The sequence below is a fragment of the Aethalodelphis obliquidens genome, unplaced genomic scaffold, assembly GCF_003676395.1.
Source record: "Aethalodelphis obliquidens isolate GAN/ISIS:26980383/991018 unplaced genomic scaffold, ASM367639v1 scaffold14, whole genome shotgun sequence".
In the NCBI taxonomy this organism is placed as follows: domain Eukaryota; kingdom Metazoa; phylum Chordata; class Mammalia; order Artiodactyla; family Delphinidae; genus Aethalodelphis; species Aethalodelphis obliquidens.
This window is the reverse complement of record NW_020837958.1, coordinates 36099684-36123488: the sequence shown is the minus strand read 5'-3', so window position 1 is coordinate 36123488 and position 23805 is coordinate 36099684. Positions and strand designations below refer to the sequence as shown.

Below are 23805 nucleotides of genomic sequence, written 5' to 3'. Positions count from 1 at the left end.
TTCTTTAATCTATATAATTGAGATGACAATTTTGATGAGTTTCTTTCATTCCCCAATAACCCAATGAGTTGATGTAATCAGGCAAAATGAATGATCTAATGACTCACTCAGTCATGATATAACGACTGTAATACTACTTTACAAAGCTATAATGATTCTAAAGCTCTCTAAGTCTCCTGAAGAAATAAAAATACCACCTGTCAGATAAAATGATTTATACATTCTTCGGTATGTGCAGTATAAATCATTGTCTAACTGGCATGACACCCACTTTTGCATCCTACGTTTTTAACCCTTTTTGCCCCCTCCACATAGAGAAACAGAATTTACACTGCTCTTCACTAGATTTGTTTTTTGTCCTCAAAAAGTCCCAAATACGGCATCAATCTCTTTCCTCAGATCTCAGGAATAAACACTTCCTCCAGTCATCTATTCCCCCAAACATAGACAAATAACTTCTATGTGTTCTCTGTAATGAATTTACCCTTATGAAGAAAGAAATCATGGAAGACTTATACCAATGGTTTCTTTCTCCATCAATGATCAGATACATTCCTGATTATATGCCCTCCCTCTATTTTTCCGTCTATTTCTAAGTCTCTACCAGTGGCTTTCAGGAGTACCTGGCTTGGGCTGTGTTTGATTCACAAGGGTCCTGATGGCAGGTCATGTTCCATCACTTTTTTCCATCCAATCTTAAAAAAGAGAAAAAGGATTCGCTCAATCTGTGGCTTACAGTACGAACGTTGAAATTATTTTTAAATATATATATATATATTTATAAACATAAAGACAAACACAAAGATTTAATTTCATGTCAGTCTTCAGGCTTCAGTTTCATTCCAAGCAACTTCTTTCCCATATATTTCTAAATGTTAAATTCTGGAAAAATTAGTTACAACTGAATATTCATTGAATTCATTAAAGTGTATGTATGTGGATTTTTTTAAGAAGCCAATTCTTATCTGGCCTAAAAGGAATCTATTTAAACTAAAAATTCAATCAGTAAATTCAACAAATATCTATTGAACACCTACTGCTCAACAGTCCCTGGATACTTAGGGACAAATAAGGAACAGTTTCCACCTTCAAGAAGTTTATAAGCTGATAGGAGAGAACTAATCAGAACTACATATAATTTAAATCAGATTGGGATAAGTACCACAATATTAAAAAAAAAAAAAAGCCATGAAAACACAGGTTGTACTTGGGAATCATGCAAGATTTCAAAAACTTCCCTTGACAAAAAGATAATGCTTCAACTGGAATGGAATTGGGAGTGGAGAGTAGTAACAGAATCCTGGGGAAGAGAGTCAAGTGGGGTGCAGTGTAGATGTAGTCTCAGATGAGTGAGGGCATATTGGGAGAGAAGGCTGAAGTCTGATGAAGATAATAATACTAGCTAATATTTATTGAGCATTTACTATGTGCCAAGTACTATTTAAAGCACTTTACATATATTAACTTATTTGATCCTCACAACTACCCTATGAGGAACGTACTGTTATTATTCCCATTTTATAGATGGCAAAACTGAGGTATAGAACAGTTAAGTAGTCTGCTCATGGTTACACAGACACAGATAACAGTTATGGAGCCAGGATCTTGAAATCCATAAATAATAAAAGAAGAACAAATTCTATCTCACCCCTAACTACATTCATTATAAGAGCAATTAACAGGTATCTTAACTACCCCTTCTCCCATTAATTCCTAAGCCATCCTTCAAGGCCCAGCTCCAATGTTTCCTTCCTACAAAACCTTTCTTGATCCCCCAGCTGAACAATATATATTTCTCCTCTAAGCTTTGTAGCACTTATCTGGATCAATCTTACAGCAAACAGCATATGAACAAAATCTTAATATTTCATTCCTAGCATTACGGATTTTATGTGCATCATTCCCTCTTTTAAGTTCTCCTTTATACTTTGTATTCTCCACCCCTCCTAGGGCAGTGCCTGGCACTTAATGGTAGCTATATCTATGGAGCACTTATTCTTAACAAGGCATTGTGCTGAGTATTTTACAGGAACTCTCTCACAAAATCCTTACAGCAACCCTATCCAAGCATTCAATCGCTATTTTCAGTCCCTTCTGTGGCAAATAAAATACTAGATGACTCTTAAACTCAGTAAACAAGGCAGATATGGTCCATGTCCTCAAGAAGCTCACAGTCTATGAAGAAGTACTATTGGTATCCTCTAGAATAGAGATGAGGAAAAGTGAGACTCAAAGAAATTAATTTGTTTGCCCAGAATCACACAGCAAAAAAGTGGCAGAGTCTGAATTCAAACTCAGCTCTCCAGACTGGATATTTGGAACCCTGTGCATAAAACCACTATGGTCTAAAGGAGGCACCTAAGAAACACTTATTGAAGGAAAAGTTTTAGAAAACTCCTACAATGAAAACTATCCCGAGGATAATGAAGACTTCCATTCAATTTCGCTCTGAGAGGAAAGCAGGAAATGAGCAACAGCGCAGATGGAGGTTGTAGTAGTATCCTCATACACACCTGATAGCTCAGAACTGCTAATCAAGCCATCTGCTGAGGAGACCTGCTCAGCACTGAGGATTTCCTCGTGTCCCTTAAAGTGGTCCCTCCTGAGCAACAAGGCCTCGCTGCGCGCCAGGATGGTGTAGCGAAGTCACTAATTCTCAATGAGACCCTGTATCTCCTACCAGATAACCGGTGGCGTGGAATGGAAGGTAAAGACGCACGGCTCCTTATTTAAACGTGGGGCAACTATTCTCGAAAGGTGAACCCCCGCCCCCGAGAGAAGCGGCCTCCAAAAAAGGTGTGTCTATACTTCTCACCGGAGGAGTGAGGAAGCAACCACGAGGGGATTACGAGAGACCCAACAAACAACGCAGGCACCCCTGGCCCTGTGGGCGGACATCCCACAGCCCACAGCCTGCTGGCCAGACAGACTCCCTTCTCCAAACGCCACTGTGGCGGCCGCACTGTTTGGCCTATCCTAGTCATCTCCCAAACAAAAGAGGTTTTGGAGTAGCGATATCCCAAAATATAGACCAGGCATTAATAGGCACCTGGAGGCACGCGTCTTACTCCCCACGATTTCTTAGCCCAACAGACCACCTGACTTTACACCAGGTTCTCCGCGTTGGGCGGCGGAGACGACCTCTAAGGGCCAGATCCTGACCCAGGGCCTCCTGCGACAGCGTGAACAGACAGCCTCCGCCACTGGGTCGACTCCGGTTCCCGCGACCCGCCAGCTGGCAGGCCCCGCCCCACCCCCTACGCTCTGGCAGTTAGGCCGGCAACCCGCTCACAGGAGCAGCGGCCGGGACACAGTAGGCTTGTCCTGTGAGGGCCGCACGCTTCACCGCCCCCGCCACGCCCCTCGACCCCGCACCGCCAATGGCCTGCTGCGCCGGCGCAGCATGCTCCAGGCCCAGCCCTCCCTCGACGACCGTGCGCTGAGCGCATGCGCCTTGAGAGGCCGGTTGGGTGAGGGATTCTTAGCGAGGGAGGGGGAGACGGAAATGGAGGGTCTCCGCGCGCATGCCTTCGCCCCTGACACCAAGCCCGCTAGAGAGCGCGTTGGGCGGAGCCGGGGGCGGCGGTCGCCGGGGAGATCAAGGCCCTGGGTCCGACCCCGAGCTGGAGCGGGGTGCCGGAGGCCCGCTAACCCGCCGGTGTTTGTGTCTATGTGCCCTCGCAGGGAGACATGGAGAACTGTTTGGCGGCCGCGGCGCTGAACGGGGTAGACCGACGTTCCCTGCAACGCTCGGCTAGGCTGGGTCAAGAAGTGCTGGAGCGGGCCAAAAGGAGGGCGGTGGACTGGCATTCGGTGGAGCTTCCCAAAGGCAGCGTGGGGGTCATTTCCCGGGAGCGGCCCTACAGAGAAAGAGGGCTGGCAGCCGGCCCCCATCGCCTTCTCCCAGGAGAGGTGAGGGCCCCAGTGCTGCGGGACCAGCCCATTCATTCGCTCAGCAGCGGCTTGCTGAGAACCGGGGCACGCCACACAGCAGCACCCGAGGGATCCTGTCCTTGGCGGAAGCTGTTAAGTATCAGGACAGTGAACCGGAAAGCCTTTTGAAAACTCTTGACGTTTGACAGATTCCTATTGGCTAGCTTTAGGATACCGCTGGAGACCGCTAGTGCTCGGCCCTGGTTGGTTACTTTTTACAACAATTCTTACAGGCTACCGTTTGATATTAGAGGAAAGCCAACAAACCTGTCTTTGTCCTGGAAAAATTGCATGTCTGTGTATTCCTTTTAGAGTTGGAATTCTTTCTCAGTAAGAGCCTTTTACTGACTTAAACGAGCCGTGGCCTTTCAAAAAGTAAAAAGGAAGGTATTCCCAAAATGACTTCCTTCTCCAGTAGGGAATACAGATCTCACCTGTGACTTGCCGTTTATTCACATAGAGAGAAGAAAGACACCCAACCCTCAGTGCTTCCTTCAGAACAATGGCTGAATTCATGGACTATACCTCAAGTCAGTGTGGGGTAAGTTGGTGTAAGCCAAAGTCATGCCCCTGATCTGCCTGCTGATGGATCACAAAGTGGATTTTTGTGGAATTTAGGGAGAATCTGGAGACTGCCTGTTCACCCTGCCCTGCCTTCGTGGGCAGGTTGTAATCAGCCAAGGGTTTAAACCAGGTGATAAATCCAGGTTAGAATTCATTCAACAAATATTGGATGCCTAACTTTAACTGTTATGAGGATACAGCAATGCACAAGCCAGAAAAGATCTGCCCTCACTATTGTTTGGGGGGGCGGGGCTTATTTGCTGAATTCCAAAACAAGTCCGAATATTAGCGGTATTTAAAACTTTGAACTGAAAATTTTTTTTTAATCAGTAAGATCGTTCTAAACTGGAACCGAGCCTCTCTGTTTTCAAAGCAAAAACTGAAACAGAATCCCTCCATTAGATCTTAATCTCTGTTCCAAGTCCCTGGTAAGGTGGTGTGCTTTTGTGTGTGTGTGTGTGTGTGTGTGTGTGTGTGGCCACACAGCATGTGGGATCCTAGTTCCCCAACCAACTTGCACCCCCTGCATTGGAAGCACGGAGTCTTAACCACTGACCACCAGGGAAGTCCCCCTGGTAATGTAGTTTTTAAGTATGCCCCTTTGGGTCCATATCACTTGTTGGCCACAGAGGTGGTTATGTGGCACAGATGCAGTGCCCTCATCAGAGGTAGCATGGCTTAATGGCAGGAGCAGCCTCCCAGGAATCAGACCTGTGTTCTGCCACTTTCTGGCTATAATGCCTTAGGCTAGTTAGTCTCTCTCAGCCTTACCTTCCCACATGGTACAATGATGATGTTTCAAGTCCTTTCCAGCCCTTCTAATCTGTTTCTTTGGTTTCCCCTGAGAGATGAACACCAGAAAATTGTCATAAACTGTAGCACAGGGTACTTATGTGAGATTTTTAGTCCCATTCATTGAAGTGGGTGAACAAAGGTTTTAAAGGCCCTCTTCTCAAAACCATACACTAAGGTCATCTTTAAGTACTTTCAGGGAATGTTGAAGGCAGGCAGCCAACATTCAAGAAAATCACCTGCATGGAAGGTACTCTCTGTCTTCTAGGAATTAAAACAGACTCTGTGGTCTCTTCCAGCCTTAACATTTTATGATTCTTATGTGTTTGTAAGGGTGCTTGGTCTGTACGGCAGAAGGAAGAGAATACCTTGTTTCTGTCCTGCTTTTCAATTTCATAATGAATATTAAGTTTCAAAAAATCTCTAATACTTCTACATCTTTTATAAAATCCTTGTGACTCCAAAAATAGGATTTCAACCAGTGAGATACAGTTCAGAGAGTATTTTTATGTTATTATTTTGTTAAATGGTTTTAGAAAAGTCCATAACTTTGGCTCTACTATAAAGTGATCAAGTTAAACACTTTGGTTCATGTTTCAGTAAAAGGAATAATATTTGTCTTTGGTTTGAGGTTTAGCAAATTGGTGTTCTTCGTTTTGGTTTTCAGTTCATGCTTTAGTTCAAATCTCCATTAAGGAATGGAGGCTCAGAACCTCTCAGCTTTCTAGAAATAGAATTAAGAACAGTGTTTGAGTTTGCTTTCAGAATTTTGGAGCATCCCCTAAATTACATCATTAGAGTCATGTCCTGACATGCTTTCCCCAGCTTCTCATTATTTTGGTCTCTTGCCTTAAACATTGTCCCTACCCTCTGTTCAAAGCAAGCAGGCTTATGTTGTCCTCATCATTAGTCACAATCAGGGGCAAGTCTAAGGTTAACTTTGAGGGGGAGGAAGGAAGTGGACAAGAAAAAAACTGCATTCTGATCCTTTGGATTATTTTTGCTTAGATCGGAGTCTTCTCCCTCCCCTCCTCCGCATGGGGAGAACGGCTGCATAGCTGTTGGGTTTATGTTATATTTCTTGTTGTATTTCTAAATCTCAAGGAGATGCACCTCTCTCTTCTCTTGTCCTTGTCTGAGACTTAGTAAACCCAGATCTGTTTGTCAGAACTTGTCATGAGAGGAGATGAAAGGGCTTGTGTATTTGACCTCGGGGTGAGGATGTTGTGAAAATTATTTAACCTGGCAGAGAGCATGGTCCTACCCAGCTTGAGTTGCCAGAGTTCTTGCCCTACAGAGGCAGCAGATGGCAGCAAAGTAAGGCCAAGTGCAGTTTCCTTCTCTGCAGCCACTTTACACGGGCTAAGATTTGCTATATGACTTCAAAGGCCTCTCAAGAGGGCAGGTAATTTACCTTTGCTCTCTTGCCTCCCTCCTTAACCACATTTGCCCAAGTAACAAGGAGTTTTTTGAAAATTTGACCAGTCTATTTGGTTACCCAGCATCTTTCACATTACTTCTCTAGAAATATTATTCATCTGTGCCAGAGGAAGGAGGGGCAACCCACGTCTATCGTTATCACAGAGGGAAGTCGAAGCTGCACTTGTGCTCGGACACTGGGAATGGTCAGGTATGTATCCTCAGCTGTGCTGTGCTGTGCCCTCAGCTTCCCAAGATAGGAGGCCTTACATCTTGGAGCTCCTGCTGGATTGTATTATTGGATGCCTGGGTGACTCAGCATTACAGCACTCCACAGAAATCTATCACCTCCCAGCCTTAGAGAACTTACAGCAATGAACATGAAATAGGAGTTTTTGTCCAAAATAAGATATTAATGCCACTGTCGGATCTTCAGTTGAACCTGCAGTCCTGGGCCAAGGGATTCTTGGACAGGCTTAACAAAAAGCCTTTCAAATATCCTCTTCTGCATCTAGGGATATGAAAGAGATTTTTAATAATCACATATTTCACTCTACGGTAGTGATAAGTATCATGTCTTTGGTAATTTTAAAAAAGGAAATGCAAGGTGGGGGTTTCTTTTAACAAAATGCTTTTCCTAAAGATAATTACAAGCCTCTCACTGCAAATTACCTGTATTTTACCACATGTCACTCGGGGAAGCCAAAGACTCTGCTTGTTGAACTGATTCAACAGGAGTCCTTTGTTGTTGTTTCTGGGGAGAGTAGGCTTTTTTTCCTTTTGTTTTTCTTTTTAAACTCCCCTGGTTGTACTCAAAGATAGCAAACTTAAGTTCAGAGTCTAATCCACAGGTTGGATTCCTGACTTCTCTGGCCTGTGGGTTTAGGGAAGGGACGGGAGAGTGGCCGCAGGGATGTGAGCCATCCTGTTTCCCTGGCCTGGGGTACAAGGGGTAGCACCAGAGCCTGGATCCTGGGCTTCCTCTTCTGCCCTGGCTTAGGCCCTCTTAAGAGTGCTTGACCCTAAGGGAGTTACATGTGGGCAAGAGTCATTCGTATCCCTCCCATCCCTTCCTATAAGACGTAAATTGGTGCCTCTAAGGGAAATTGACTTTCTCAGTTCAGCCTCTTCCCCTCTAGTACTCCCACTGCTGGGAGAACCTTGGAAGAGAATTCTATTTTCTGAGAGCCTGTTAAATGTCAATCACTTTTGCCCTTTAGATCTTCCTTACAGTGTAGTATGCCGAAGCTATAGACTAGGAAACCAAGGCATAGAGAAATTAATCTGTCCGTCTCAGTAAATGACAGAGATAGGATTCAAACTCAGGTCTATCTGAGTCCAAAGCCCATGTAAGGATAAAAGGTAATCATGGTAAACATCTGACTAAAAATACTTTGCAGAATTCACTAAAAGCCTTAAGAACTTAGGTGACAACTTGGAAAACACTGACAGAACAATTGTTAGTTCCTAATTAAGAAGGAAAACTTTTCTACCATCCAGAAGTCAAAGTTTGGGCCCTAATCAATGTTTCTACCTCACTCTTCAGAGAAAAGACACCCCCCTTGGTGTCGGAGGCATCCGTCAGACGTCAGAGTGTGCGCTAGAGGCATCCCAGCCTGTGAGTACAGAACTTCTAGGGTACTGGGCTCCACCACCACTGCAATTCCATGAACTGATCTGGTTACTATAGGGTTCTTTGTACTGGATCTATAGTATTTTTAAGTTGGGATATTTTTACCCTTGGGGACAGTGTACAACATTTTAGTTCAGTGTAAAATTATGTTTTCTTGGTATCCTTCCTTCACTTGAAATTTCAGGGATACTCTTTGTGCCTGAACTCATAGTTGCGGTTGGAAAGAATGCAAAGTATTCATATCTCCATTCCTACAGCTCAGCTGGGCTGGCACTGGGTCCTGTTGGAATTCCACCATCTGTTCAAGCAGCAGGAGGGGCCTGACCCTCCTGCTTACAAAGTGAAAACCATTGCTGAAATTCTGAAACGTGTACATTTGGTTAGATCAGGTTCCAAAACATTTGAAGGGATTTGTTCCTATTTTCCGCAAATGTTTCTCTGTGAAAACATACAGTGATGTTTTTAGGATAAAATATTCATTAGTTCATGAACCCATGGAATCTTTTGGAACTTGGAAGAGCTGGAATTCTGAGGAATGGAACTCTGGTGTGTTGCTGCAATAGTTTGCTTAATTTTTGTTTGCATACAGTGTGCTACTAGCCAGGATTCAGAATATACTAGAGTTAGTAGCAACTAAGACTATTCTGCTTTTAGTACAAGTTGTTAGGCTTAGATGCCTCTAATACTTACTGTATTTTGGTAATGCTAATCTTCCTGATGTTCACAGTGTAGGAATCACAGAGGCCAATCTTGTACCTTTTATGCAGACAAATGAAGCATCCTTGGCTTTCTGCAATTCTGATACAGCTGTATTTTCTGAAACCTTTTGTTTATTTTCATAGTTGATGACTAATAAATAGTTGTGGCGTTGTCATACACATTCACGTCAGTTAAATGATGATAAGCCTCCAATTTTGCAGTAACTGGGCATGAAAGGATATAGCATAAAGCAGCTTCGGAAAACCTTGGCTTCAAATCTATTTGCAAGATGGAAAGAGAGGAAGTTTCATAAAAGTATAAATATTATCATTTATTCCTCCTAGCAGAATTTACTGGCAGTAGTTTGGTCCACCTGCCCCCCACCCCCAGGGGTGGTGTAGAAATGACAGCTTCTGTCTGTGGCTCCTTCTGAGCATTGAGTAAGCATTGGTAGTGGTCTCCCAGTTGTGGGATAGGCGCTTGGGCTCTTAATTACAGGCTCTTTTCTGGTTTGTGACTTTGCTCTTTGGCCATTTGAGCTGAGACCCTTCCTCTGCCTGCATATCTGCCATGACCACTTACCAGCCGGGCATGAAGTCTGTCCTTGGAGAATGGCTTGTGCTCAGCTCAGCTCTAAACATAAATCTTTCCACTAACTCCAGTTTCCAGTGTTTTGTAGTATCGATCTTCTTTGACTTACGTCCTGATAAACCCATTGTAAGTTGAAAATATCATAAATTGAAAGTGCATTTATTTTTTTATTTTTAAATTTTTATTTATTTATTTTTGGCTGCGTTGGGTCTTCGTTACTGCATGTGGGCTTTCTCTAGTTGCAGTGAGCAGGGGCTACTCTTTGTTGCGGTGCATGGGCTTCTTATTGCGGTGGCTTCTTTTGTTGCAGAGCACGGGCTCTAGGCACACAGGCTCAGTAGTTGTGGTGCACAGGCTTAGTTGCTCCGTGGCATGTGAGATCTTCCTGGACCAGGGCTCGAACCCGTGTCCCCTGCACTGGCAGGCGGATTCTTAACCATTGCACCACCAGGGAAGTCCAAAAGTGCATTTAATACACCTAACCTACTGAACGTCATAGCTTAGCCTAGCCTACCTTAAACGTGCTCAGAACACTTACATACCCTGCAGTTGGGCAAAATCATCTGACACAAAACCTACTTTATAATAAAGTTTTGAATAGTTCATGTATTGATAATTTATTGAATGCTGTACTGAAAGTGAAAAACAGACTGGTTGTATGGGTGCAGGATGGTTATAAGTGTATCAGTTGTTTACCTTCGTGATCCTTGTGGCTGACTGGGAGATCGCTCACTGCCGCTGCCCAGCATCACGAGAGAGTATTGTGCTGCACATCACCAGCCCGGGAAAAGATCAGAATTCAAAATTGGAAGTACGGTTTCTACTGAATGCGTATCACTTTCACACTATCGTAAAATCAAAAAACCATAAGTCTGACCATTATAAGTCGGGGACCATCTGCTTAGGAGAACCGGTCTCCCAAGGGAGGGCTTTAGCCAGCCAGCTGACTTTCTGCATGACAAAGTGAAATCTACTCATACTGTTCTCAGCTTTAGGTGAAAAGAAATGTTCCATCCTCCTAATAATGAACTTAGCAAAGCACAGTTAAAAAGAATACTTCTCATTATCCCACAGCGCCTTGCCATTACTGCTGATCTGTGATAACAAGTGCCACTGCCTACTTTTGAGCCCCAAAGCAATCGTCATTAGCCTTTCCCTCTGATTCTTAACCTTTCTGCTCCAACCAGAGTGTTCCTTTTATGATCCTTCATGTTCCTATAACAATTTAGTGTTTTCACATACATGCTTATTTGTGAGCTAATTTTAGAAATAAGGAAACAAGCATAAGGAGAGGCTGAGACTGGCCTAAATGGCAGTCCTATTACGTTGCCAAGCCAAGCCTTGAAAGCAGGACCTCCATCTCCCACGTTAGTACCTCACTCCATCACACACAGAGGGAGCCGGGTGGAGGTGCCCTGACGGCACTGGTACATAAAATCTCTAAACTGCTAATATCCACTTTTCCTTCCAGGCTGAGAACATCTCTAAGGACCTCTACATAGAAGTATATCCAGGGACCTATTCCATCACTGTGGGTGTAAATGACTTGACCAAGAAGACTTACATGGTAGCAGTTGATTCAGGACAAAGTGTGGACTTGGTCTTCCCCATATGATGTTGACCATCACAGACATCGCCTTTTTCTTGTTTGTTTTTTAAGTATCAAGAAGAATAAAGCTACCATATATCCTCTTAAAGTTTACACATTAATCCTGCTTTTAATGCTGACTGTAGAGGGTCAGCCTTCCTAGGAACTGGAGTTTGTCTCTTTCAGTGCCTATTTTAACTTGAAAGTCCCTTCACCCTCTTCTGCCTGAAGTAATAATGTAATGATGCTGTCTGAATAGTTTTTACTGCTTGCTTTCCAAGTAAAGGTTAATTATGATAATAAAGTGAGAAATTTGGAAATGAAGAGAATTCCTTTTTATTGGCATTAAGAAGTCAAACAAAATGTTGCTCATGTACAACTGAGGCTTCATGAAAAGATGGCAGAGAGGCTGTGGACACATTTGCCCAAATCAGGCCAACCATGTTCTGTAGCTTCTGTGGAAGAGGCATCCTCAAGCAGATCGCACCAGGCCCCTGGAAGGGAGCCCTCGCCAGGGCCGCCACACTCCTGTGCCCCTTAGGACAGGTGCCTTCCTGCCACTTATCTGCAGGGATGTCTTCCTGGGGTGAAGATTATTGGACTATCACCTGTGGCCTGCACTGTACCATTTCCATAGAAGAAGGCCTTGTGTCAGCCACTTTGTAACTAACTCCTCCTCAGGTATCTACTCTTTAGCTTCCTACAAGAGAAAAAAAAATCCTGAGAGTCTTATTTTGACTTTAAAATCAGTGACTTTCTATCCTTAAAATTACAAAGTCATTGATGTGTCCTAAACATCTTTAAGCTACCACACCAACAGTATTGTTGCATCTCTCCGTTTAGTTGCCTAGGGAGTCACCTCATTTTGAACATGTCTTTCCTCAGAAAAAAGGCCAGTATTTTATATGATGAAAACAAAGGTTTGGGGACCTCCCTGGCAGTCCAGTGGTTAAGACTTCACCTTCCAATGCAGGGGGTGCGGGTTCTATCCCTGGTCGGGGAGCTAAGATCCCACATGCCTCACAGCCAAAGCACCAAAAAAACATAAAACAGAAGCAATATTGCAAAAAATTCAATAAAAGACTTTAAAAATGGTACACATCAAAAAATATATATATCTAAAAAAAAGAATACAAAGGTTTAAGTAGAGCTGTATTCGCATTCCTAGCAAAGAACAGACTCTCACGGACCGAGGGCCTAGGAAAGCAGGCCCATGCCCACCACCATAGGGTAGAGGGGTCAGTTAACTGGGGATCCTTGCACCCCTAGTGATGAAATTCGTGGGTTCTGTAAGCCTTCTGAAATCATATGCAAAACTGTGGGTGTGTGCATTTTTCTGGGAAGAGGGGCCATCGGTTTTATCATTCTCAAAAGTGGTATGACCCCAGAAGGTCAAACAACCATGGAAAGAGTCCTTCAGAAGCCCCTTCCCAGCCATCTGCTTTACCTAGATCCTTGGGGCTTTTCGTTTAGGGGGAATTCTGGTCTCCTGATGTGCCGCAGTACCCCGACTCAGTTTTTTGTGTTCAGCTTCCTCTGGCAAGATCTGTAGTGGCTTCATGCCAGTGGCTTCCAGGACCAGCTCCCTGGGACTCCCCGCTGCTGCAGTTTTCACTTTCTGTTGTTTGTTACCCTTCTCTTCTTTCCCGATGTTGCAAAGTCTTGTTCCTAAACCCAAAATTCAGTTAGTTGAATATGCCACCATTTTGATGGGATTAGACTTGACTTATGTAGAAGTGTATCAAGGATCACAGAATCCCTTAACTGTCTGAAGCCTGTTTCAGTCATAAGCGAGGGTGGAGAGCAGCATGACTGCTGGCATGAATCCTGGCCCTCTAGGACTGTTAGGTTAGTCTCAGACAGTAACCTCACTGCCTGCAACTAAAAGGAGCCAAAAGTGTGGAGGGCGGAGGACCCATACAAGAGGATCCTTAAGAGGTAGAGCCTCAGACCAGACTGTGAAGCATCAGTGCTTGATGGCAATCAAGCGCAGTGAGGAGAAGCAAAGCAGCACATTTCCTTAAAAGGATACAAGATCTGGAGGGGAGAGAAGAAAAGCTCTGGTATTTGCCATTGTTTCTAGCCCAGGCACACACGTCGTTTTACAAGCTTCACCTCACCAGTTCACCTCGCTAGTTAGTGTAGTGTGCAGCACTCCATCTGGGACGGGGGTTGGAGATGCCCCTTTCTCCACGCCCCATGCAGGCATACTCTCCATAGCTTTGGGTGCAGAGATAGGACCTGGCAGAAGGCAGGCTCACTGATTCTCATGGTTCAGCTCCAAGAATTAACCTTTGCCCAGAGCATAACAAATGATCCAGTACCTAGAGGAAAGCCAGGCCAAGTACCTGAAGATACTATATTTCTCCTTATAGCCAATTATTAGAATGTATTTGGGTGCGGGGGAACTTTAGAGTGGATCTGTTTAAATATGGTGATGCGGGGAGAGAGGCTGAATGTAGGTGTGGGTGCGTGGGTAGTGGCGATAAGAGCGGTGTATGCTTGGGGCCAGGGAAGATTTGTTTGGCCTCAGTCAGGTTTAGAACCAGTCTGGATAGAACGCCATGGAGCAGGCTACAGCCATGGGAATGCAGGCCTGGAGTCTGGGGCAGGTCTGACCGCCATGGCTTCTGGTTACCCCACTGGCATTCCTCTCCCTGAGACTGGTCTCATGCCACCTCAGTTGCTGCCCCAGAGACTCCTCCTTGTTGGAGAGATACAGCTTTTCTTTTTTTTTTTTTTTTTTTTTTTGCGGTATGCGGGCCTCTCACTGTTGTGGCCTCTCCCGTTGCGGAGCATAGGCTCCGGACGCGCAGGCTCAGCGGCCATGGCTCACGGGCCCAGCCGCTCCGTGGCATGTGGGATCCTCCCAGACCGGGGCACGAACCCGCGTCCCCTGCATCGGCAGGCGGACTCTCAACCACTGCACCACCAGGGAAGCCCGAGATACAGCTTTTCTTTCTCCAGTCTGTGCTGAAGCAGGAGGGCAGTGGAAACTATGGAGAATTTAGCTTGAAAACTCTAGACTTTGGCACCATTTTCTTTATATTATCACTTGTTGGAGGGCATACCCTGTAGAAACAGCTGCTTCCAAGCAGCTTCTGCCAAGGCCTTTCACTGCAAGGAAAGAGGCCCAGGAACACCTATCCCTGCTCCCACCTTTATATTTTCAATACAAAGTGTCCTCTCAGGGAGGGGAGGAAGAGCCCAGCTGGTCATAGCTATAGCTTCTCGTCCCTCTACTTATTTCCCTCTCAGAGGTGGGGGAAAGATCGCACACCTCGAAAGCCAAGGGAGGAACCTCATCTAAAATACAGCAGCAGCCAACACATCCATCCCTGCCCACTCCGAAGCCCAGGGGTCCAGAGGAGTCCCCCAAGAAGGTTTCTCAGTGTAGAAACAATTTCTCAGCCTCCTGGAACTGAAGACTAATAAAGGCCTTACTCCTGGTGTAAGATTAAAATCCTCGTGGGCTGAGAGGTCCTTCTGGTTGAGCAGCTGTCCTGAAAATAGGGCAATGGCTTCCCATGGGGACCCACAATGAGTCCCAGTGTGGGCAGTGCCTACAGATCCTTATGCCCTTAGCGGTGGTATTCTTTAGCCCTCAGTATCCCTGCCCCAGAGTGGATGTTCATTTAGTTCACTGAGGTTGAATTAGTCAGCACAGGGCCCCAAGAATCTAGTCTAGGGCTGGCTTATCCAAGTCACCTCCTTCACAAAGCTCTGCCAGCTGCCTTAGGCGTCTGCTCTTTCTGGGCCCCACTGGGAATTTAGACCGCACGGCATGAGGCATATCAATGATACACTGCTCTAAACCTACACGGGCATGTTGCTTGGGTAGAGAAGTTTGGGGATGGCTGCAGGTTGCCGAAGACAATGACACTGCCTCCCCTCTCAGTGGTAGAGTGAGACGCATAAGGCTGTGCCTGGTTCCTCCCGCTCTGACTTCCTAAGGGGCCCATCTGGAGAGTAGGGTCTGATGGCCAGTGTTTAAAGACCCGTTTCTGTGCTTCTCAGGGTGCTGAAAGACTCCAGTCAACACCTGGAGGCATTCTGACTGTACATCTAGAGAAAAATCAATGCCTCCAAGGAAAATGAGGGAGGGGAGGGTAGAAATGGACAGTGGCAGAGTCCTGCCGGTAGAGACTAGTGAACAAAGAAAAGACAGTTGTCAAATAGGGATGCAAACCTTAGCACAAAGATCTGCCCATCCTTTCTTGTTAGGTTTCCATTTAATCAATAAAACCCACGTTTCCCTCTTATCACAGCCCCTCCTTTGACATGACTAAGTGTTACTTCCAATCCCAGCACAGCGGACATGTGCATCAGATTCCTGAGAGACACATGGGAGGGAAGGGAGCAGGGGCCTCAGCCCTGCCTTAGGAAAAGGTCTACCTGGCTTCCTGGGATGCGGCTCGGACCCGTTTCTCCTCCAGTACCTCCATTCCGGCTGGCAGAGGCCACCCTGCCTCCTTGGAGACTCCTCAAGAAGGATGGGGGCCGTGTTGCCTGTGCTGTCCACCAGCAGCCTCTGGGGAAGGCCCATCTTCAGCTCATTCTCCAGATCCTCCTCTTCAGAAGAAGAGGAGGTAGAGGAGGAAGAAACAGCCATGGGAGCCTGCACTGCTACTTCTTCCTCCTTAGGACCCTCAAGGGGCAAAAGCTGTGCCGTGGGCTTCAGCTCCGTCTCTGGATGCTCTCTGGCTGTGACCCCTGAGGTTCTGGTTAGAGGCCACCAGGTGGGTCCAGCCAAGGGGCGGCAGCAGAGGCAGCCCTGGCCCAGCAGCTGGCAGCAGGCATGCGGGTGGCAGGGAGGGCACAGGAATGGAGCGCTCAGAGGAAGCCCGCCGGTGACACATCCAGCGACCGGCCCCACCAGAGAGCAGCAAGTGGCCCAGAGGAGGGGCCTGGGGTGCTCCGTGGTGAAAGGCTTGTGCAGCCTGTTCACAGCCTTCTTCCAGACAGCTGGGGGCACCCACCTGACCCCTCCAAGAGGCACAGGAGCTGTCCTGCCATTCCAGAAGTGAACAGTAATTTCTTCTTCTTTGGATGCTACATAACAGAAAAGGTCACAATTTTGTTACAGCCGCCTCTTTCATATCATGGGATAAGGGTTCTCCTCTCCCCAGAAGCAAAGCCTCATCACAGCCCCTCTGCTCTGCTTCCGCCTGTGTGCACCTCTCCCTGGAGAGCCTGCCAGGGACATTCCTCACCTGCCCCATGTTTACTACCCCTTCCTGTGCCGCCATGTCTTGGTTTTCACGTCAAAACCAAGATGCATCCGCAGGTGGGGGAAGGGAAGGAGAAACCTCCTTCTGTCGCTTCTCTGAACACAACGATGCTGACTGGCTGGCCTCGCACAAGGGGACTGTCCCAGTCCCTGCACGACTTGGTGGGGGACCAGTCACGAGTACTGGTGTGACCCCAGGATAACCTCACCACACCATGGGTTAAGTAACCAACATAGACATAGTAGCCTTGGGCTATTTTGCCCTGATAAAGAATATTTTATAATCTGAAAAATATGATTTGTCTATCTGTGGCCACCCTCAGGACAAAGCTGCAGGTGAAAGGGTAAGGATTTTTTAAGCCTCTAAGACCCCTAAGCTGGAGAGACACCCTTTGCTCTCTCCTCAGCCTGATCACCAGCCTGGCTCCTGGGGACTGGGAGGCCAGAGCGCTCCCTTACCTCTCTGGGGGTCTCTTGCCTCCAAGCCCAAAGGAATGGTGCCGGGGCCATAGCACTGTTGGTCTGGTCCCCAGAGTGCCAGCACCTTGTCCCCAAGGCGCAGTGAGTATTCCACGGATGGCGAGAACTGAATGACATCTTCCTCCAAGACCACGCTCTGCCACTGGGCTGGCAGCCCTGGGCATGTGACAAGGGGAGCCTCAAATTCCACCAGCAGGAACCCCTGCCTCTCCAGCTGTGGGAAAGAAAACACTCAGAATGAGACCTGGCATTAGGAAGTACTACAGGGAGCACCATGGTTCCCTACAACGCCTAGGGCCAGACCCAGGGTCTCCCTCGCATGCGGCAAGGCCCGGTTAGGGAAAGGGCAGGGCCAGGCGCTGCTCGGGAGCCCACTATGGCAGAGACAGGCCGGCTGTGAGGCGGACGCTCTTCCCTCTGCTTCTTGCCGTGGCAACTCTTGTTTATCACTTCTTGCCTTTCCTGTCCCGTGCTCTTCCTTTTCCTGTTTTGTTTTTATGGTGGTACGCGGGCCTCCCACTGTTGTGGCCTCTCCCATTGCGGAGCACAGGCTCTAGAAGCACAGGCTCAGCGGCCATGGTTTACAGGCCCAGCCACTCCACAGCATGTGGGATCTTCCAGGACCGGGGCACGAACCCGTGTCCCCTGCTTCAGCAGGCGGACTCTCAACCACTGCGCCACCGGGGAAGCCCTCCTGTTTTGTTTTGTTTTGTTTTTCTCCTATCTTTATATTTGGCCTGCAATTCACAGGAGTAACCTGGGTCCTCTGGATCTTTCCCCAAGCACACCCCCTCCTCCCAGCACTCCCAGGAAGTGTTGTCCCTGTGTCCGCGGCCAGCCAGGGGTGGGGTATCATCCACAGGCCCTCTCGGGTGAGGACAGGCTGGGGCTGTTGGAGCAGCCCTCTGCACTGCCATTACGTCCATGAGGGGAGGCTGGGCAAAGGAAGCAAATGAGCAGCCTGGCAGAGAGGGCAGGAGAAATACTAAGCTAATTAAAAGAACAAGCTTACAAATTGACTTTTATCAAACCACTAGACAGGATCTATATTTGAGCAAAACCCTGTTAATATTTCATTTGAAATTACATATTAGTTACTTGAAAATGACAAAATGACTTTTGATTGGAAATTCTATCATTTATATATATTTTTAGAAATCACACTTGTTTTCCCTCTATGGATCCACATTCACAAAGTCTGACTCTTTGTGGGAAGACAAAAATACCAAAGAAGCAAGTAACCACCAAAGTAAAGCCCAGGCCTGGCCCCAGCACGCAGGCACCGTGCTCCTGTGTGGAGGGACACAGGCTTACACGAGGAACACACATCTTGCTCCTCTTTCCCTTAGGCTGGCGCCCATAATTTGACACACTGAATTTTCCTGAACAAAGTGCTTTTATTGTATATTTTCTTCACTGTTATGGATTGAATAGTTACCCCACCAAATTCATATGTTGATGTCCTAGTCCCTAGTACCTCAGAACGTGACCTTATTTGGGAATAGGGTCATCGCAGATGTAACGACTTAAGACAAAGTCACACTGAGTACAACTGAGTAGGGTGGGTCCCTAATCCAATGACTGGTGTCCTTACAAAAAGGGGAAATTTGAACACGGACATGCACCCAGGGAGAACAGCATGTGAATATGAAGTCCAAGATCAGGGGATGCTTCTACAAGCCAAGGAACACCAAAGATTGCCAGCAAACCACCAGAAGTTAGGAAAGGCGCATGGAACACATCCTCCCTCACAGCCCTCAGAATCACCAACCCTGCCAACACCTGGACTTCCAGTCCCCAGAACCGAGAGACAATTTCTGTTGTTTAAGCCACTCAGCTTGTGCCACTTTGTTACCCAGCCCTAGCAAATTAATGCACTCACTGACATTACATTTTCACTTCTGCATCCTGACCATGGAAGATCTGTGCTTATCCAAGAAACTGAACTGCTGGGCACACACAGCTGAGGCATATCAGGTATGACAGGGCCATCCAGAGGAGCATATGGGGAGATGTTGGGACTTAGGGACTTGCCTCGGGAGCAGCCTTTATCTGAGCCCTGTAATAAAAGCCATCTGCTTCCCTTCTTGCCAGGACCCATGCGTCCGCAGCATCTCCACCTCTTCTCAGCCAGCCAGGCCCCTGCCATGCTGGGTCAGCAATGTGGAGACACGGGTCATAAGATGCATATCTGGGAAAAAGCAAACGGAATTAGGGAGTAGAGAAAACCAAGCCCTAAAACCATCAAGAAACACGTTTCAGAGTTAGATCTGAGCAGCGCCATGGTGTGTGCATGACAGATAAGGCAATATGGAACAGAAATCCATGTAAAGAGTGGCAATCTGTGACTTCCAGTAAGATAAGGTAAACTACTGGAAGGGGCAGAAGGAGAGGAGAGTGAAGGGAACCGTCGTTTGAGGATTGGGAATTGTTTCAAGGTAATCAGGGTGGGATTAGCTTTTATGTATTCTGGTTATGAGTGCTGGTCTGAGACTAGACAGCAGGCCAGGAAAGACTTCCAGGAAGGGAAATTATGAGGCGGTGTGTGGGATTCCACGATGAGGCATGGAGGCTTGGATGATGATGCCAAAGGAGCAAAATTGCAAGAAGGCTGAGCACTGTGGGGTAATAAGAGAGGAGGAGGTGTTTGAGCACAGGAAGCACAGAGGAGCTGACTAGGAGGCTGTGAGACAGAAAAAAGGAGAAGCTAGTTCTGGGAAATTTTGTGGACAGGACCAAGCTGTAGGGAATTGTTGAGTCAGGGTTGGGTTTCCGAAAAAACCTGTTTACTTTGTGGGCAAGCCCGGATACAGGCTTTGAATGAGATGGTCCACACAAGTGAATCAAGAAAGGGGCTAAAGTGTTCAGGCTGGCATGTCTCTAACATGGGCAGACTGACTTGAATAGCATGGACATGAATCCCTGGGACTTGCACAACCTGTATGTGCTTACAGGCTGAGGTTCCTTTCCCCTCTTGTATTCACACTGTAGACAGCCAACTAAAGATACCATTCACAAAAAGCCAGGATAACTGAGGGATACTGAGGGAACTTGAGGAGGGACCTGGAGACCTCACCTTAGCGGTTGGTAGCAGAAACCCTAATTGCTCATGTAGTCCCATGGCAAGTCTCAGAGCTGATGGTAAAATGAGCTAGAAGTTTATAACTGATGATGCCTGACTGCCTTCCCTCACACATGCCAACTCTGACATCTGCCACTCCGCTAAAAGGTGGGATGAAAGCCAGGTCAACCCTTGATGTCACTGGGAGTGCAGTTTAGACTAGGGGAATATTAAACCCCAAGCTACTCAGAGCCCACACTGTAAAGAACCCTTTCAGCCTTCCCAGGAAGCAAGCTCTCTCCCTCCTGGGCCATCTCTCCCACCATCTAGAACCAAGAACAGAGAGGAAAAAGGAAGCCGAGATCGATACCTGGTGAGAGGCCTCTGCCGGGTGAGCCAGGGTGCTTGGGAGGTGAGAGGGCAGACGAAGGAGAGTTCCCAGGGAGGAGCAGTGCCGGCCCAGGCAGGGGCCTTCAGGGTTGTGGCCACGCTGCAGTATTTGGGCAAAGGCATCCCAGGCCCTGGGGAGGAGTCCATTTCCTTGGGAGAAAACACCTGAGAACAAGCGGCACTATTATCTGAGTTGCTGTTTATCTGAGTTGCAGCCCACAGCCCAGGAGAGGGCGCTTGGCCGGGGCTGGGCTCAGCTCTGCGGTTTGCGGCCTCTCTGCGGGCGCACCCGGTCCCACCGACGCGCAGGGTGTCCCCAGAATCACCTGCCCGGGGAGGCTCAGCTCAGGAAATAGGGGAGGGGTTGAAAGAGCAAGAGCTGGGATTTCAGAGAAGGATTTAGCTGTAGTAAATCCTTCACAGTCTGCTGGCTGTGTGCTCACTTCACCTCGGTGCTTCAGTTACCGCCCAGGAGATGAGATATGGAAAGCACCTGGCATATTTAAGTAGCTCAACATACGTTAGTTTTTTTCCCCCCATCTCCACCCCAGTTGTAGGGGCTTCGGGGGTAAGACCACACGCCCCTTCGCAAATCGTAGTCCTGGTGACAAACTGACCCCTAACCCAAGCCACAGACTTCCCTCCTAACCCAGTCACCTGCGGGACTAGACCGAGCTGAGAGCCCAGGGCTGTGGCCTCCGTAGACGTGCTCAGAGGCGACAGCTGCCACCCAGGGCCCGAGATACCACTCCGCTGGCCCAGCCCACCACGGCCCTGTTGAGTCTGCTCCTGCCCAAGTCCACAGCTCTGACCCCAAAGGGACTTATCACAGCCTCAAACTCCACCTCAGCCTCAGCCCCTTCCAACAGTTGGAGTTCAAGGCCTCAGACCAACTGACTCCTGGTTGCCTAGCAGGTTGCCATGGATGCGAGCCAGCTGGCCGAGGGCGTGTACTGAGCATGTGCAGAGGGGGGCTGGGGCCTTAGGCCGCATGCGCGGGGCGAGAGGGTAGGGGGTAGTTCTCCGCCTTTCTGGGGAAGGGGTGTTGGCGGGAAAGGCCAGTGCGACCTCAATTCCCCAAAAGCTCGGGCTTCCCCTCTGCCGGAAGAGTCCGTCACGGTGTGCAGCCCTCACGGATCCCAGGAGAGTCTCGTGATGGGGGGAGCTGGTCCCCCAGAGACTCAAGGCTATTGACCTGCCTTCACCCGGTGCGGGCAGGAGGCTGGAGTGGAGGGAACCACTGGGTGGCCTAAGGACTCTAAGCTAGAATTTGTCTTTAGTTTAAAAAAAAAAATAACCAAAAGTGTGGGCATGTTTGTCTGTAACAGACAGGACTGCTGAGGAGCAGAGGTGTAATGATCTTGGGGTGGTGGGAGTGGACAATGGGGACCAAAGGAACAGAAGTCTAGATTCAGCTCTCATTTGAACATCCAGAGGAGGAAGCTGGTATTTGAGGCATCTGACAGTCATTGTGCACTGGCTGTGTGCCCAGCACTGTGTTCAGTGCAGAAGACCAAAAAAGTATGTAGGGACGTTTGTGGTTGTCTCTACCCCATCCATCCCTGCCTTCCACCAGTTCCTGTTTCTGTTGTGGCTCTGTGTGGTTAGGAGAGGCTAACTGTACCCCCCGATTCATAAGTGTCCATCAGCACATTCCATCCCCTGGCCACTAGGGCATGGGCATGTTCCCGTGCCTCTGGAATCAGAATGAATCTCAAAACTTTTGTTGGAAATCCTGGGTTATAGACTTTCTTTTTCCTCCTATACATAAATAAGAAAGCTTGAGGTTCTGGGAGCTTCTGACAGTCTTTCTGGGACACTGAAGCTATTCCCAGAGAGGACAGACCTAAAGAAAACAGGTTCTTGGAACAGTGTTGAGCCCTGCCTGAAGGCGGCCCTACTGCTAGAAGTTAAGGTATGTAAACCAATAAATTCCCTTTATTGGTTACACCAATTTTTATCAGATTTTTGTATCGGTTGCCACCAAAAGCATCCTAACTGATGTCTACCCTCACAGAGCTTAATTTTGCAGCCAGGACTGTTACCCTAAAGGCTGAGGGATTTAGTCTCTGGCTATGAGAGAAGGCTTCCTGAATAAGATAGGTGGGATTTCAATGGTGAAAGGAAGGAGGAGAATATTCCATTCCGTCTTGGTAGGAAGCAAGAGCTAAGACAGAAGGATGCATTTGCAAGACTGTGATTTTCTTTTTGGGGTGGAGGGAATGGGGTGTCATGGGAAAATCAAGTGTGGATATTTGGGAAGGGGCCAAATTGATGGGAGCTTTGAAAACTAAGCAGATAAATGTCAACAATGTCATAGTCGAAAGGAAGTTGTCATGGGGCTTGAGCAATGAAATGACATGAAACACTTTAAGAAAGAATATCAGAGTGATGATAGAGCCAGTTGAGAACAGAGCCCAGGAGGCCTCGGAGTTATCCAGACACAATGTGACAGGATAGGAATAGGAAAATAACACCACCAAATATTTCCTGATGCCTACCTGACTTGAATAACTTTGCTGGGTGCTAGGAATATAGGATGAATAAGACTGACCCCTATCTTCAAGGAGCTTACATTCTACTGAAGACAGAGATAGGTGTGCAAAGATATCAGGAGTAAAGATAGCAGGATAAGAACGGCAAGGAAATATGTGTTCAAAATAAAGGAACAAGTAATAGCTGTGGTGGAAAGACTTCACAGAGAGGTGACAATGGAGATGAATGTGACAGTGTGTTGGAAGTCCTGCCTGGGCTTGGTGACAGAGGGGATGTGGGAGTTAAGGAAGAAGGAAGAGCTGAAGCTCATCATAGGAACAGAAATAGAAACATTTTGAAGGCAGACTCCAAGATAGGGGACATCACTGTCCTTCCCACATTTTCTGGCCTGGAGAACCTGAAGAATGTTGATGTCATGGGCAAAAAAGGAAAAAAAGAGGATAATAAAGTTTAAAAATAATGGCTATGAAAACATTATGTGTTTTCATAATGTTTCACATTATGTTTTCACATAATGTTTTCATTATGTTTCACAAGCACTGTTAATACTGATGATAAACATAAGGGGTAGCTGCTTTTCCTATAATTCTCATTCTGTGGATGAAGAACTGAGAAAACACAGTGGGGATGCAGCAGAGTCAGAATGCAAACGGAGGCAGTGTGACTGTGGAGCCTGCACTCTTAAGCGCAAACTAAGCTACCTGAGGATGTCTGCTGCATGCAGGAAAAAGATGACTCTGAAGTAATTTCAAATGACAACAAGGTTTTGTTAACTACTTTTGCTTTAGCCCCAAGATACTTCCGCATCACATTATGAGTGAGGTATAGATTTCTTGCCAACTCCAAATAATAAAACCCACCAAACTTTGACAAATCCAGGGAGGTTCATTGTGATTGCTTAGCATGAAGCGTCTGCAAAGTGCAGTACA

The 23805-nt window shown here is 47.1% G+C and overlaps 3 protein-coding genes across 8 annotated transcripts in view; 1 reads left to right on the top strand and 2 right to left on the bottom strand.

The window, feature by feature from the left end:
- Positions 1–2903, bottom strand: part of DENND2B (DENN domain containing 2B) — a 174555-nt gene extending 171652 nt beyond the window's left edge. For all 6 annotated transcript variants that reach the window (XR_003434544.1, XM_027115444.1, XM_027115451.1 and 3 more), the window contains exons 1-2: positions 2514–2903; positions 624–695 (exon numbers count right to left, since the gene is read on the bottom strand). The gene's annotated coding sequence lies outside the window, so the exon portion shown is untranslated. The remainder of the gene's footprint in view (positions 1–623; positions 696–2513) is intronic.
- A 577-nt stretch (positions 2904–3480) lies between these two features.
- Positions 3481–11539, top strand: AKIP1 (A-kinase interacting protein 1). Its single transcript, XM_027115459.1, has 5 exons — positions 3481–3912; positions 4394–4474; positions 6815–6919; positions 8255–8326; positions 11103–11539. Exons 1-5 carry the CDS (start codon positions 3691–3693, stop codon positions 11244–11246), a joined length of 624 nt encoding a protein of 207 aa, XP_026971260.1. The 5' UTR covers positions 3481–3690; the 3' UTR covers positions 11247–11539.
- Positions 11540–11662: 123 nt separating this feature from the next.
- On the bottom strand, positions 11663–23618 carry CUNH11orf16 (chromosome unknown C11orf16 homolog). The gene is made up of 6 exons (XM_027115454.1): positions 20361–23618; positions 18964–19120; positions 16909–17143; positions 15615–16271; positions 12667–12887; positions 11663–11919 (listed from the first exon to the last, which is right to left on the bottom strand). Exons 1-5 carry the CDS (start codon positions 20525–20527, stop codon positions 12667–12669), a joined length of 1437 nt encoding a protein of 478 aa, XP_026971255.1. The 5' UTR covers positions 20528–23618; the 3' UTR covers positions 11663–11919.
- Positions 23619–23805: the final 187 nt, after the last annotated feature.